General features: G+C 42.0%; 1 protein-coding gene across 1 annotated transcript; it reads right to left on the reverse strand.

Moving 5' to 3' along the window:
• Positions 1-331: 331 nt before the first annotated feature.
• On the reverse strand, positions 332-14,707 carry LOC128424959 (anthrax toxin receptor 1). The gene is made up of 18 exons (XM_053411411.1): positions 14,399-14,707; positions 11,057-11,128; positions 10,890-10,961; positions 10,715-10,796; positions 10,580-10,613; positions 10,253-10,332; positions 9,919-9,987; positions 9,745-9,825; positions 9,565-9,625; positions 9,361-9,459; positions 7,462-7,531; positions 6,616-6,694; positions 6,303-6,398; positions 6,173-6,214; positions 5,826-5,918; positions 3,129-3,293; positions 2,134-2,214; positions 332-1,460 (listed from the first exon to the last, which is right to left on the reverse strand). Exons 1-18 carry the CDS (start codon positions 14,587-14,589, stop codon positions 1,083-1,085), a joined length of 1,845 nt encoding a protein of 614 aa, XP_053267386.1. The 5' UTR covers positions 14,590-14,707; the 3' UTR covers positions 332-1,082.
• Positions 14,708-15,680: the final 973 nt, after the last annotated feature.

Consider the following 15,680-nt stretch of genomic DNA (forward strand, 5'->3'; position numbering starts at 1 on the left):
GATTACATGATGTCTCCAGACTTTATGTCGTAAGAGTCCCTCCCTTACATGGTCAATGGTATTTATGCAGCATATAGACCCTCCAAATTTGTCACAGCAGGACAGTGAGGGACATGTTTAAACAAACCCGCAGAACCATGAAAACGACTGTAATCATCTAGCACTCATGGAAGTGAGAAAAAGTAAAATGCAGATTTAAATTCATTTGACAGTTAAGATTAAGTCTCTTTCCTCAGAAACGTGCATCAACCTAATCTGTGCTGCAGCCAGTACATTAATCAATTGTCTGAATTCAGGCATCTGACAGTGACGTATCCTCATAGACTCAAAGGATGTTGAAAGTTTTTATTTCATTCTTATAAACCAATCAATAAAAATGATTCATTAAAAGTGATAATAACATTTAGAGTGAAAGGTCTCTTTAGAAAAGCTCTTCTGAGTTGTGCACTTGTGTATTAATCTAAATCATTTTCGTAAATATTCCTATTTACTTTCGTTGTTAAAAAAAATGCCGGCATCCACGAGCATCAGACATCAAATCTATAAATGTAAACATCATGTATTTATACATATATGGTCAATTTTGTGATTTCATTTACAAGATGTACAGTTCTTAATACGACACTTACCAGACAGCCGTGCATGCAAATATAGGTCACTGGGTTTTTCCAATCAACATTTACATAATTTTTTAGATAAATAGTTCATATCAGGTAATGGCTTGAATGCAAGTTTATACATCTCCATAGCAAATTGTGATTCTGGACCAATTCAGCATCATTTGATTTAGTTTTTCAATCACTGGCTGCTTAGCGACAATAGCGTTTAATAGCCAAAGCTGTGCTTACCACAAGAAATATCCACTTTGTAGACTTGAAGAAAAGTCTTAGTTCATAGCACATAAGGTGTGAGACACATGTGGAGGAAAGCAGATTGTTCACTGTGCAGCTGAATCAACATTATATACAGTCACTTCAATTCTTCCCCTGTTTGGACGGGTTTAAAAAGAGACACAGTGAAAAGGTCTGTTCAGTTTTCCATCCTGAGCTTGCGTCCTGCTCCTCTTCTCTCTGTCTCCATCATCAGGGGTTCTCCTGGTTGGGGCGCGGAGGAGGCCGTGACGGAGGAGGCGCCCTGCAAGGAGGAGGCCCCTGAGGTGGAGGTGGCAGGGAGCCAGTCGGGGACGGAGGTGCAGAGTCGGGGCCTGCGAGGCCGGGTGGCAGGGCTCTGTTCGGGGGCGGCGTGTACATGGGAGGGCTGGAGAAGGACGGGGGAGGAGTGGAGGGCAGGGGCGGGAGCGTGGACGTTGGCGAGGGGGGCAAATCGGAGAAGTGGCTGCCCTCTGATGGACGACGCTGGTACGCGTGGGGCAGGGTGTAGACAGGCGTGGACGGGTGGTTGTAGATGGGGTAGCGAGGAGTTGGGTAGGACTTGGTGCGGGTGAAGTTGATGCATTTGCCCTGTAATGAAGAGAGAGTGCTGATTGCAGAGGCTTGTTGTGTTTGTGAAGTTAGGCCTTCAGTGTGTATTCAATTAAAAAGTCCTAAATCTACATCTCCTTAAAAAGTCCTAAATTGACATCTCCTGGCAAAGCGATTGGCAGAATAAGAGGGGGAAATCTTTCAACAGACACAAAGAGGAAATTCCTCCCTTAGTTAAAGTGTCCTGGAAGAAAGATACGTCCCTGCCAGCAGAGCCGAGCTGACGCTGAGAGCTGCGTCTAATGGCTTCTCCAGACAAGAGCCTTCTTCCCGACAATGCTGCGCTTGTTTTCACCTTTTGTCGACTCACTATGCCACTCAAGAGTTTCCACGAAGTCGTGTTTTGTTATGATACGAAGCGGATTTGACTTTTTTTACGTGTTTACTCAGAGTACCTGTCTTTAATGTCACACAGATAAACGATCTCTAACCGGCTTCTTTGAAGCAGCTCGAAAACTTCCCTCGTCCCTCATCGCTTCCAGAGGTCACGCATCTAAACCTCTGGAAAGCTCTTCCACATCTTTCTGCCAAAAGTTGACACAGTTAATCTTGATAATTGCTTTGTTTTGCATGAATGTTTCGAAACACCGTAAGAAAAAAAAAGGAATCGGGCCTGAATTTCGTAATCTCTGGTTCTGTTGACTTGTCTCACCTTGTCTCCGGGATGAGGACGCATCACAGACACTCTGTCGTAGCCTCGTCTCAGAAACACACACAGAGCGTCCAGTTTGCCCTGAGAGACGAGCACAGATCAAAAAACAACACGTTACACCAGAGGTCTGTATCGACCTGCTGCTTGTACACGGCTATTTATTAAACAAGCCAAATATTTAAGGAAATGTGTAAAGCAGTTTATTTGTGTGTCTGCTCCTGTTTTTCTGTGTTACTTTGATTGTTTCATAAGGAGGACTTCTGTTTTTTTTCTTAGGAATAACACCCACTCAACAGATTCCATGATCAGAGGTCAGCCCAGTCCACGTCTGGTTCTTGTTACGCTCCGTTCAGCTGACTAGTATGTGAGGAAATGGATTTATTAACTGTTTCCTGGTAACACATCACAGAAACACTTAGAAAGCATCATTCGGGAGTTACGGTGGACAGACGCCATCGCAATGGAAAAGGTCCCGACGTCAGAACCAGTTATAAAACATGTGATCTTGTGATGTGTGATCCATTTATTCAAATGCATTAAAGGCCCAGTAGTTCCTGGGGGATGCATCCAAACAACAAAATGTACTGTCTAACACCAAATAGACCTTGTGCATGGTATTTATATTTTTGTTTCCTATTTTTATAATCATTCTTACTACATTCTCCCCTTTTGCTGCTTTACTTCCTTGTGATGCTATGTCATTTGTGACTTCAGATCAATAAAGGTACATCTTATCTTATTTATCTTATCTTATATCATATAAGTGAGCAATATGGTTGACAAAGCCTGTAACTGGATGTGAGATTTCTTTCTAAAATACTAAAGTTAATTAGAATTAAAAGCATCTGAAGCTAAATCAATGTTCCATGTTAATAATGTTAAAAATAGGCTTATTATTAACTAAAATCTGGAGTTAAACATGAGCTTTAAGTGATGAGTAAAGATTAGAGTATTTCATCCGTAGATGCGTGAACAGAGCGAGTGACGTTGAGCACCTTGATGGGAGAATACCACTTCTGGGACCGAGCAGACTTGTGCGTGTGGTAGTACGGCCTCTGTGGCTCGAAATCAAACTCCTCCTCGGGCATCACAACTCGAGCGTTCTTGGCCTTTTCCAGTTTGGCTCCTTCCTCGGTGGAGCCTTTATCTCCCCAGCGCACCTGAACAAAGACAGGAGCTTGGAGTGAACAGTGTTTATAAGAGGTTGATGGCTGTTAAGTAAACCATCACAACTGGTCCTGTCAAACTGGCGTTAATGGCGATGTTGATTTTTATAATGGTTCAAAACTCTCGTGCAGACTGAAATTGCTCAACATCTGCTGGATAGATGATAATGAAAGTTTGTATAAACACTGGTTGTTCCCAGACAATTTACTAAAGTGACTCTGTGCTCCACTGACTTTTACGCTCATGATGTAACGAGCTTGATTTATTTGTTTTTAGCAAAATGTCTCAACAAATTGATTATCCTATCCTGCAGCAAGCGTCTTTGAGAGCTTTGAAAAGCAACTATATAAATCTGATGTACTATTAGTATTATTATTATCCTGGAATAGATACAGATATCCAAAATGTTTACAGGGTGGTTTGTTAGACTAGAAAAGAATACAATAAATGACAATAGAATAGATTAAATTACAATGGGTAAAAAAATTGATTAGAATGGAATACATTACAATAGAGTAGAATTAAATAAATTGCAATAGAATACTCGTACTGTACACTTCGATGGAAATGTTTGTTACAAAGCAGAGCACATGGTTAATTTCTGTTTTACCGGTAAAACACGACCACCTCCCTTTTTATATAGTATATCTACATAAAATTGAACCAAACCAAGTCAACTGAAATCCACACGAAAACAGATGTGGCCCCCACCCATTAAGACTTGTGTCATTGAGTGCATAGTTTCAGACGTTGGGAGTTTTTCCCCACAAACGTCTGAAAGCTCACGCATTTACTTTTGAAGCCAGTTTATGGCACGAAACCTCAAAATTCAACAAGAGCCCCTCTGCCATAGGCAAACTGCATTCCCATAGTTAAAGAAAGTCACAAACTCCCTTAAAGCCTCCCCCTCCCCAACTAAACGTCCAGACTGATCAGGCACGAGCGAGAATGAAACCCAAACCTTAGAAGTCCATTACTCAAACATACTCCCTTTGCAGCTGCCACAGACGAACTATGACGGCTTCGACTTGGCAGCGAAAGCACTTAAATGAAGCCGTGCATACTTTCCACAGCTCTGTTCTGGAAGCGTCGCCACTTCAAGGCGAACTCACAGCACAGGCTCAGTGAAACACTTTACACCGACAGGGCGAGTCCTCTCTCCTTGACCTTCATTCACTTAGACAACACGCACATCTGGTCCCTGTTGACCCGAGGACGTGTCAGTCTGCTCTCTGTTGCTCACCTCGCTCAGCTCTCCGGTAACACGCGGCCCAGATGTCATTCTGTCTCTTCTTATTGAGAAAATAAACCTGTCGGATCACGGCTCTGAACTTTTGTTACCTTTTGTCTTCTCTGGAACAGAAGTTGAGACGATTCTTTCCTTTCACCGTCTCAAGTTGCTCAATCTAAACCTTTGCACAACTAGAACGGCACTCAGTGGAGAGCACACTTCCACCAAGGACAAACAGTCACATTGAAATCCACTAGATCTGGCAAATTGCACAAACCCATGGACTCTTCAGTCCCCAAAATACATACTCGATTGTTTTCATCAAGCTCGATGGAGTATCCTTTAGGAAAACATAGTTAAAATCTTGCAATGTTAAAGAAAGTGGGGAAAAAAGTGTCCACTTCCTGATCTGGATCCAGACCAACATTTAATAGTTTTTTCCTATTCCAATACCACATCCTTCCACTGTAAGTTTTGTGGAAATCCGTTGAGTTGGTTTTGTGTAATCTTGTTTGCAATATGTGAACAAATAACCTCATAACATAACCATGACCCAACCCCCCCACAAAATGTCGTGGAAATCAGTTGGGTGGTTTTACCGTAATGCTTCTGACTCACTAACAGATGCAAACATGACCTCCATGTACATATGAGTGCATTTACTTTGCCTGAGCAGACGACCGAGATCAAAACCTCCAACGGAAACAAACTGAATCCCGGCAGCTTGCGTGATTCGGCCACTAACTGAATGCACATTGTGGCCTCTGGGCCCCGAGTCCTCACAGTCCCTGGCCTCATCTCAACTCTCACTGGCTCTGGGAGGAGAGTCATGACACCCAACTGACTCAGTCTCTTCCAGCGGATGATCTTTCATGCTCATCTCTATTAAGGTATGAGTCGCTTCCTGCTTCTCTCTGAGACTCTGCTGCGCTCACACATTTCAACAGCTCTAAACAAGCTGAGTCATGGATTAGAGCTCGCCACGTTTATCGCCTGTGAATGTGAAACCGGCTGATAGATGATTTTATAACATTAATATGTTAAAGCATTTATATTAAAATTAACTTGGTTTAATATTGAGATTTTCTGCACTGTGCAAAGTTGACAGCTCCCTATAGGCTGATCATTGCTGCACAGACAGCTCCAAGTGCACAAGATGGCAGCATGTGTATCTGGGATATTCTGGGATAGTCTCTGGATAGTGGTAGGAAGTGGAGACGTGTCATCCATCTTTATATGCCGTCTATGGCTCGAATAGTTTATGTTATCATATATGATATCTTGTTTCAGTTACCTCCATTCTCTTGATGCCTCCGACTCCCCGTCCTCCATAGTATGACGCGTCCACAGTGGGCCACCTCTTCTTGGGAAAACCATCCTCATCATCCTAAACAGGAGAGAAAACTCTCGTCAGCAGTTTGCAGGAGTAAAGTAACTGTTGCTAACTTTATCTCTGCACAGTTAATATTCAAACAGGTGAAAAACAGGGTTATTTTGCTGAGTTTCTGTCACATAACTGCATCAATTTACTGTATCGTCTCTCTCAATGCTCTCTTTCTCAGTTATGCTGCAATGTATAATTGTTTTGTGTGTGCATATGTTTGTTTGTTGCTGTAAAATAAAAAAAGGAAAAGTATTTACTGAGCTGTCCTCTATCTCTGGAGGAGGTGGCTCGTGAATGACCTGCGAACAGGAAAGAGAAGGTTGAAGTGTAATCATGAGAGGAAAGCAATGTTCTTCACTCCGAGAGGATCCAAGATGGCTGACGTACCACGGTGCAGCAGAGGGGCCAGAACCACCACAGCAGGAGGATGATGAGCAGCAGCATCAGGATGAGAAGAGCAATGGCCACAAACTTCCCGTCCGACTAGAAGAAGAAGAACACGGACAGTGTGAGCGTGAGTGGGATTTACTTTCTTCTTTAACTTTGTTTATAGTTAAATGTGCAAAAAAAAAAACACCACATGAAACCATCGACCTGGAAGAAACTACAGCACTTACTCATGTGTGCAAATGAAATCCGAACAAAATGACAAGTTCAAATCCATTGTTTTTACTCCTCTCTTGTTTTGCGTGGTACTTACACACGTGACTGCAGTGATGGTGACAGAGCTGGATATGAAGCTCAGGCCATTGTTCATGCTGACGTGCAGAGTGGCCGACCTGCAGAAATGACACGAGGGTAAAGATAATCGAGCGTCTCAGCATCTTCAGCTCAACTCTAAATCTGACTTGGATTGTTGTTATAAATAAACAAAGCAGAACACAGTGGAGCGCATTCCTGCTCCAAGGCCAAACATTGTTTTTTGATTTTCCACCAGATCTGTATTATTATGTGGATCTGCAAACAATAACATAAACTCACAGACTGCAACATCATGAACACGTCTTTTCGCATCAAGATGAATAGAATGGTCTCTTTTTAATCTCTCTTCTCTCTGTCACAACATAAAGTGATTAAAGGTTTTGCATCAGTTTGGTGCAAATCAGTTCAGTTATTAATCCTGCTGCCAATCAAACAATATCTAGTATCTTATATGTAAGGATCCTCGATCGCCACCTGGTGGCTGGCTGCAGTATACGTCATGAACCATGCCTCCTCCATGTTAGTGGAGGAGACATGGACTAAACTATTTAAATACACATCAAATAAATGTTTCTCAATAATGGTTCCTGTCATTTTATTTCTCATTTTTTCTTATTTATTATAATTAGATATTTGATGCTGTGGAAATGGAGTGAAACATCATGATTGACAGCTCTGAGGATAGGACCTCACTGCTCCCTCCCCTGATCACTACTACGCAGACTCGAGATGGCAGTGTTCATATCCAGGATGTTTTGGCTTCATTTCGGGATAGTGGGAGGAAGTGGAGACGTGTCGTCCATCTTTATTTATCATCTTTGTTGTAACAGTAGTGGTAACTTACGTTCCCTCTTTTTCCAGAACAGGAGCTGGACACAAAAGGTAGGTATCCCTCACCACCAGGGGTCTTTTCACTGTGGAAGAATTTGTATTTAACACAATAAATATGGAGGAAGATCACAAGTTAAGTCCTCATCGGTGAAAGACGAAGCAAAGTGATGCAAAGTTTTACTTGTTTCTATCCTCGGCCCCTAAAAACTTCACAAGATTCAAGCCTCGAAATATGATTTTCTTATTAAATTCCTGGATTTCCTCTCCCTGTGGAAAATGAGGCAAATGAGGGAGTGTTGTGGTTTGTTGAGCCTGGTGGAGCGAGCGTCTAATGTGTGCACAGACAGCGCTCGTCCATGATGAGCTCCACATTCCTCTGCAGACATTTGAGAAGCGCTGAGCTGTATACCAGCTGATCCAGAGCAGAGGAGGAGGCTGCTGATAGTTTTTTTTTTTGGGGAGGACGGGGATTGAAATTATCATGAGCCACAATGAGCTGCTCTCCCCCCCCCAACCACAGCCCCCGCCCCGTCCCCGTCTGTATGGCCAAAACAAACCTGCACTGATGGTGTAAATGGCTGCTGCTGAGAGGAATCTCAGAAGACTGCTGCTTTTCTCTTCTACTCTCAAGTCTATTAATATGGCTGGAGGCAGTTTATGCAACATTTGTATTGTCACACCTGTTAGGATTTCAATATTTTAGCTATAGTCTGTGTCTAACTCAACTCTAAATGAATAAAGATAGAAGTAGTTTGAGCCAGATGAGGTCTTCACGCAAACGATTAATAATAACCCTTTCCTTCCAAGTGTTTAATCTTGAAAATTAGAATGTGTCTGCGTCACAATGCTGTTTCGTTGTTTTGGTTAAATTGTTTTGAATGTCTGTACAAACAGAACATTGTTTTGTTATAGCAAGAACACAATAATCTTTTCTCCAATTGTCAACACCGTTGGCCCACATGCCATCAGCTGTGTCAAGGCTGGTCAAGAGATGAACATTTTGAGACTTGTCACTTCCTTATTCCAAAGCCAAGAAGGAGGGACTACGCCTGCGCCCTTTCGAGGAGGAAGAACCAAGATCTACTGTTATAAAACAGACAGGCGCCGGCTGTTTGATGCGTTCTGATGGGTCTCGTGTTCTGATGCGACTTGTTGGATGCCCATTGCTTTGCTGATTGTTACCTTTCATTGCTTTCTAAATAAATACTTGATTTAACAAACCGAGTTTGGCTCATCTTCTCATATTTAGGATAAACGAACACGCTTAACACACCCACAAATGGTTATTATTGTCTGTTTTGCTCTTTAGTCCGTCTACTGTAACAATGTTTATCTAAAAGGTCCTGTAGCTTAAGATTTGCATTATATATAATTAGATGATTTAAACGAGCTCTTCCTCCCTCTCATGTCTTTCATTCTCAACCAAAACAGCAACACATTCTCTAGTAATAATCCATATGTCCGTTATGAATCCAGGTTGGTTTCCTGGTTCTAGTCTTTATGCTAAGCTAAGTGGCTGCAGGCTACAGCTGCATTTTCTCATGCGACTCCCAGCAAGAAAGCAAAGAAGCACAGTTCCAAATTGCCAAAACGTTCATTTTAAGTTTACAATTATGCATTTCAGTTCTATTATTAACTGGCTCAAGTTTTCTCAGCATGTATCTGAATATTGAAGCTTTTGTTCAGGTCCACTCAAGATGAAGAAGCTGCATTACTCATGTTTTCTTATGTTCTCATATTTACCATTTCAAGACGCTGTTAAGTTAATAATCTGAGCTCATGTGTCTGACAACCTCATGAATTTAAGTGATCTCTTCATTTGACTGTTTTGAACCTTTTATGAATTCTATTTAATATATATATATAACAAATATACCCTTAAAGAGAGAATACTATTTTGGCAGGAACTTACTCATAGTAACAGTGTCATTGATGCGGAAGCTGCAGAGAACCTTCTGTACGTCTCGAGCGTGAAGGAAACCGTTTCCTTTGACCACAACCTCAAAGGATTCTGAAATGAAGAAGAATAATTAATGTGTTTATGTTTCGGGACTTTTTAAGTAGAGTCATAAGGAATATTATGTGTAACCTGATATAAGTGTGATTTGTTCTTCACCTCCTTCACAGATGCTGGACGGCTCCACAGCCAGGATCTCAATGCAGGATCTCTTCAGGATCTTAAAATGGAAAACAGTCATTTAAATCATTGCTGAAATGAAAGTTGATGAATTGCATTTGAGATTCTTAACTAAGAGTTAGTATATTTCCATGATATTAAAGTGTTTGTGTCTTTTACCGAGTCGATGACCCCTTGTAGAGCCTGAAACCCGTCATTCACAGGGAAGACATGGTCCCGACTGTCGGCTATCGTTGAAAGCTGTCATGAAACACGGCCGAGTGATTACTCATGTGTCACTACATTTATTTAATTACTAGTTTATTGCCCTATTGGCTAACATAATGAGCTAACCTGGGTTTCATTGAAGTCTTTTACTCCCACACAGTAAACAGTGGCACCCAGCTGGCGTGCTCTGCCGGCCTGAATTAAAACGAGACATAAAAGAAAACAACAACCAGTAAATTAAAATCATTAACGCTCAGTTCATGTTTTCAAGTAAAACCATGAGGGAAAAAATATGCAGTATGATGTGTTGGGTTATATTTAATATTATATTTGATATTATGTGTGTTAATATTATTACTGGCTTTTGGTTAGAGACATTATTTTTCCTCTCCCTTGAACTCGACTCGTTAATTTTAACACTGTTCATTTATGTGCAGAACCCAGAGGGTCTTCACGTTACCTCTCTTTGTGCCAAGTCAAACTGGTTTTCTCTCAGTTCACCATCTGTCAGGGCGATGATGACACTTGCTGTCCGGTAACCTGCAAGTCAGAGCCAGACGAGACTCAGAAGAAACACAGTCGGATCCTTTTTCATAGTTTTTTTCGAAGTTAGAATTAAAAGGAACCAAGTGCTCAAAATATTTTTTGCAGATAATTGCAATGTGATCGAGAGAGCAGCTGTGTTTTCCTTCTGTATTTGATGATTCTTCCATGTGCTTGAATATAAGGCTGATGAATGGATAAAAAGATTTCACTTAGGCGCTAAAAAGGAAAACGTTCTACTCACCGTCTCCTGTTCCGTAGTAGATTTGCTCGCTGGCCTGAGAGACACATTTTTTAAAGCGTCAGGGGATTTAAATTCAAATAGGCCTCATTCAAGTTATTAGATGTCATATGCTAACTAAATGAACACATGACTTACTCGTTCAAAACCTTTGTGCATGTAGGTGTCCCCGCCTGGCTGCACCATACGTAGCTGCTCCAGCTTGATTCGAATCTGCTCTCTGATAATGAAAAAGGTTTTCAAGAGAATAAAAACTTCAAAATGCAAAGTGCATTGTGTAGACAATGTGTGAGTGAGGTTGTGTATGTGCCACCTGTCTTCTGTTAGTGGCATGATAGTCCTTCCTTCTCTTGAAAACACAATGAAAGACATCCGCAGCTGAGGACTGGTAAAACAAGAACAAGAGACGGCCGTTGTGTTTTACTTTCTATTATTCTCTCATGCAGTCTCTAAACCCGAGCTGTGTCTGTGGGAACCCACCTGATGAACTTGTGTGCCAAGTGGTCCACGAAGTAATAAATCTCATTCCAGTAATGCTGGACACTGCCAGACCTGAGAAGAAAAGATTTAATGGATTAAAAGTTATTAATCTTGATGTTGGATGAAAATATTGTTGGTTAAACCTTAGTCCAGCATGTCTTCCAGTATTTTTGTTGTTTAAGGTCATTTCATTTTAAATAAGCTTTTTCTTCACAATCTTCGAGCTAAGTTAATCAATCGTTGTCTTGGACATATCATCAGTGATAGTACTTTGGATCATTGGGTGTTTTGGATATTTTGGAGCCAACCAGGAGGGATGTTCCTGGTGTCTTTCAACAGTTTGTATCTCCTGATTTGCTTTCTTCACCCTCGTGCTGGCCAAATTTGACCTGCTTGGGTTCAGTTGGGGATTTAGATGTTCTACAGAAGTGTGATGTGTTCACTCTTCCAAAACCTGGACCAATGGTTGGATGAGGTCCGTCACCTGTCCCCATCTTCTCTGTGCAGCATGTAGCCAAATCCCTGCTGTCATAGCTCTAATGAAGCTCCTCAACACCAGCTCTCACTTCCTTCTGGACCCGGCTCCTCCTCTATTGTCCCTTTGTTACAGTGAATTGCTGGAATGCTTCTTGAACCTTTTCGGCCAACTGCCGACGATCCACCTGGTCCACAGCCTCCTGTTCTCTCCACTTCCTTTGGTTGTTCATTTCTTTGCCTCTTCAGCTTCACTAACCCCTGGAATCTGATCCTCTCTAGACTCAAGACTGGATTTTATTTAGACGTGGACTCCTTGGATTCCCCCCTCAGCAGTAAACGCTTTTAGAAACGCAATAGTCTGCAAATCTTTTGTGCTGGAGTCCTTTGAAACCTTGTTGTAATAAATCAGCCTGTGAATTGTGTCTGCTCCTCTGTTCTGCCACTTGAGTCCAAAGCCGATCTTAACTCATAACATCCAAGTCCCAAAGGATCCATCTGCTTGATCTGATGTTGTTGTCATGTCATCTATAATGATGGAGGACTTCCGGACCCTAGACTTGATTGTTGGGCCTCTAAACTCGACCTGGACTGATGTTCCTGGCCGTGGTCAGGAGGTGAGATGGTGAATTCAGTGACAATCCATTTCTCCAGTCGATGCCAATCAGATGTGACTGACCCAGAAAGTGAACCTCCGATTAAAGCGATCATCGTAATCCATGATGAGCTCCATGTTGTTACTTGGGACACGTCCTCGCTCCAGGGCTCCACTAGTGTAAAGGATATGGAAGCATATGCATTGATGAGGTCGAGTCACAGTCCTGCCAGCTCCCATTTATCTTCTCCTGTCTCTCTGATCAGCTGAGTAACCACTACACTGTGTTCTCCACATCTGGAACTCATCTCATCTGTTCAAATCCTGTCTGACTTCACTTTTCAAAACACACTAATTGTTCTCATGCACTCCATCTACATTCTTACTGATATTGATAACCAAGTTGGATTTTTTTTTTTTACTAAACTTTGGCTGACTCGTTTGTCTATTCACATTTGTTCTCATTTAGTTTATACCCCGAGACTTTGCTGTATTCTTCAAGAGTCTTTATTCATTTCGGCAACAATTCAACTGCTGATGAAACATAAACAATTGTATGTATCTGTGTAACAGAAGTCGTAACTAATGTATTTCTTTTCCTACATTTTTGTCAGATTGCTAAACTGCAAACATGGGGTGTTGGGGGACGTCTCCTTTCCTGGTTCGTGTATATATCGTGAATCTTCTTCAGTTAACTCTCGTATAAGCTCATCTGTGTTTTCATCACAGTGAAACGTCACATAAAACAGCAGTGATTGTTTCTGTTGAATGCTGATTCACTACTATGATCACTTTAATGTCTGAGCTTAGGATCATATCGGGTCCTGATTTTACATTCAGGTGCAGACTCAGCAAAACAGACTCAGCAGAAGAAAGCAGCGTTTTAAAAAAGGCTTCTGTTCTCATTTATCCCGAGATGTGAGTGCCAGTGCAGAGACGGATGGAAAACTTTGGATCTCGGGAACATCTGGCTCTGATGGAGAAAGGGTTCTGCAGACTGAGGCCCGGGGAGCCGGAGCAGCAGCGACTCGATGTGGAGCCGCTCCACTCTGCGAAAGCGTCGCCACACTTTGACAACAGCAATCCCCTGCAGTGCAATTTATCATCAGAGAGACTGCAACACACTCACTTTTCATTATGTCAACACTAGTTTACATTGAGAAAGTTGATTGCAAAAATCAACTATGAAAGCTGCAGGGTATTTTTTTTAGAAATGCATGAATGGATCTAATGTGCAGAGTTTACAGATCTCCACCTTTTCATCCAGGAAAATGTGACAGTATGATGGCGTCAACAAAACAACACCTCACCGACCCATGAGTCGATCTGACCCGCTCACGAGTTTCACATTAGCTTCATGACAGATGAGTAGACGGTGTTATCTAACCCTCGTGTCAGCGCAATCGAGTTTCTATAAATCTGCTTCTGTGTTTATTAAATAAAACGACACCGTTCTGCAAACAGAAAAACTATTTGGCAACTATTGTGATGATCAGTCATTTGTCTCAGGGCTTTTCAAGGGGAAATTAAAACATTTCTCTTGTTTCCAGCTTCTCTGAAGCTGCTGCTTTTCTGTTTTGTATCAATGGAAACTAAATATCTTCTGGGTTTGAAACTGGTGGTCAGACGGAACAATGCACATGAAGCTGTCACGTTGGAATCTGGGAAACTCCAGCTGACATTTTCCTCTATTTTCTAACCCATTTTATGCAACAGCCCCAAAAGCACTGATCAACCAATCGAGAACATTTTCAGCAAAAGAATAGATTGTTAAAAAAGATCAGCAGCAGCCATAGTTTGTTGCAGGACAATTCTTCCTGACAATTGCAATGCTATTTAATTCTTTCCACTGGAAACAGAGGGGCCTTTAAAAAACTTTAATAACAGGGGGAAAAGTGAAATTTCTAAATAAACATGTTGAGTCCACATCTGTGACAGCTGGATGAGCCGGACCTGTGCTTTGTTTGAACCAGCTATGACTGCAAGACACCCACATATGATTCTGTCTACAGAGACCACAAAGCTGCCCTATTTTCAATTTGCAACACATTATAAACATCACAGCGACTGATACTTGTTAATAAGGGGTAATAAAATCAGCTTCTACAGTGCAGTGGCACAGTCATGCTGCTGGTTTCCCATTATTGCCTCTGGGGAACAAAAATGATGTTTGCACCTGTGTCTTTGTTTAGAAAAGAAAATCTCGCAGATGAGTCATGCAACAAGCATCGTAAACCTTCCTCTGTGATGGAGAGGAAAGCTGGATCACTCACTTGTCCAAAACAAAGTAGAGGTCAAACCCTCCGTAGCAGGAAGACCCTGCCTCCCTCCTGTCGCGGGTCTGTCCTGCAGTGCCGACCACAAGGACCGCCATCAGCAGGCCCAGCTCCAGCCCGAGCAGGACCTGCCTGCAAGGGCACCGGCTCATCAGTCCAAACTTCAGAGACAGCATCAGGAAAACCATCAATAGTCTCCAGATGGAGTTTTCCTTTGACCTCGTCCCTCAGCACACTGCGGCCCAGCGAGCCATTCCGTGAGGACTGATCTCCGAGGCATGAAGTGCTCCTCTGTGGATCAGCGTCCCATCTCCTGGGCTGCAGATGTGTGCGGGCAGAGGAGGAGGGAAGTCCTCTGCTCCCTTTCCCTCACACTCAAGCATTTCAGCACACTGTGCCATAGAGTTCACACAACCACACAAAACACGCGTCTCGGTGTGTGATTTACTGTTTCCTTCATGTGTAGGTATGAGGGGAACCTGCACTTTCCTTTCATATATTTGTTCTTGTTCATTCTTTTGGGTGATTTATGCTTTGACTTTTCCTGCAGGTTTCCTCGGTTCTACACCTTATCCTTCAGTGCCACTTAGTGGTAAACAGATGCATCTTGCAAGTCACTGCAACATTTAACTGTTCAGTTTTTCTTCACTCAAATATGTAAGTGCTCTGTATTTATTTAGTGCTTCTCTAATAATCACAGAGCAGTTTTCACCCATTCACACACACACACACACTCATACAGTGAATGGCACAGCCGTCAGTGGCAATTTGTGGTTCAGTATCTTGCCCAAGGACACTTCAGCACATGGAACACTTGGATTGAACCACTGACCTTTTGGTTAGTGGACAGACCGCTTTACCGCTTTAAGTTGAACTTTTATTAAAATGTAAAACTCCGAACTTTACTGAAACTTTACTGAACTTTGTGAAAGTTACCTGATAAATGCAAACACATCATAAGTTCAAAACTCTCTTTATAATATTCTTTCTTATCATTATTGTTATTATTAGTTGTTGTAAATGGTTTTTCTTTTTTATTAAATATACATTTTTGGGTTTATTATAAAACAGTTCAGAATTCACAGCTAAGATTTTTTTTAGAAATGAAACCTTAAAATTGAAAACACATGCTACAGGTATTTTTAACCAACCTCCCTCTGTTTCTCATCTTCATCTTGTCTCCCAGCCTGTGTCTCCATCTCCTCACCTGTCCACCAGGTGTCCTCTGTCTGCCCTCCTGTTTTTCACCCCAGTGTCTCATCCCCAGCTGCTGCTCCTC

The sequence above is a fragment of the Pleuronectes platessa genome, chromosome 19 (genome assembly GCF_947347685.1).
Source record: "Pleuronectes platessa chromosome 19, fPlePla1.1, whole genome shotgun sequence".
Taxonomy (NCBI): Eukaryota; Metazoa; Chordata; class Actinopteri; order Pleuronectiformes; family Pleuronectidae; genus Pleuronectes; species Pleuronectes platessa.

Coding starts and splice junctions, on each gene's coding strand:
- LOC128424959 (XM_053411411.1), bottom strand. CDS start 14,589: ATGGTTTTCCTGATGCTGTCTCTGAAGTTTGGACTGATGAGCCGGTGC. Junction 6,695..7,461: donor GTTCTGGAAAAAGAGGGAAC/GTAAGTTACCAC, acceptor TCATTTCTGCAG/GTCGGCCACTCTGCACGTCA. Junction 1,461..2,133: donor GTCCTCATCCCGGAGACAAG/GTGAGACAAGTC, acceptor TCTTCATTACAG/GGCAAATGCATCAACTTCAC.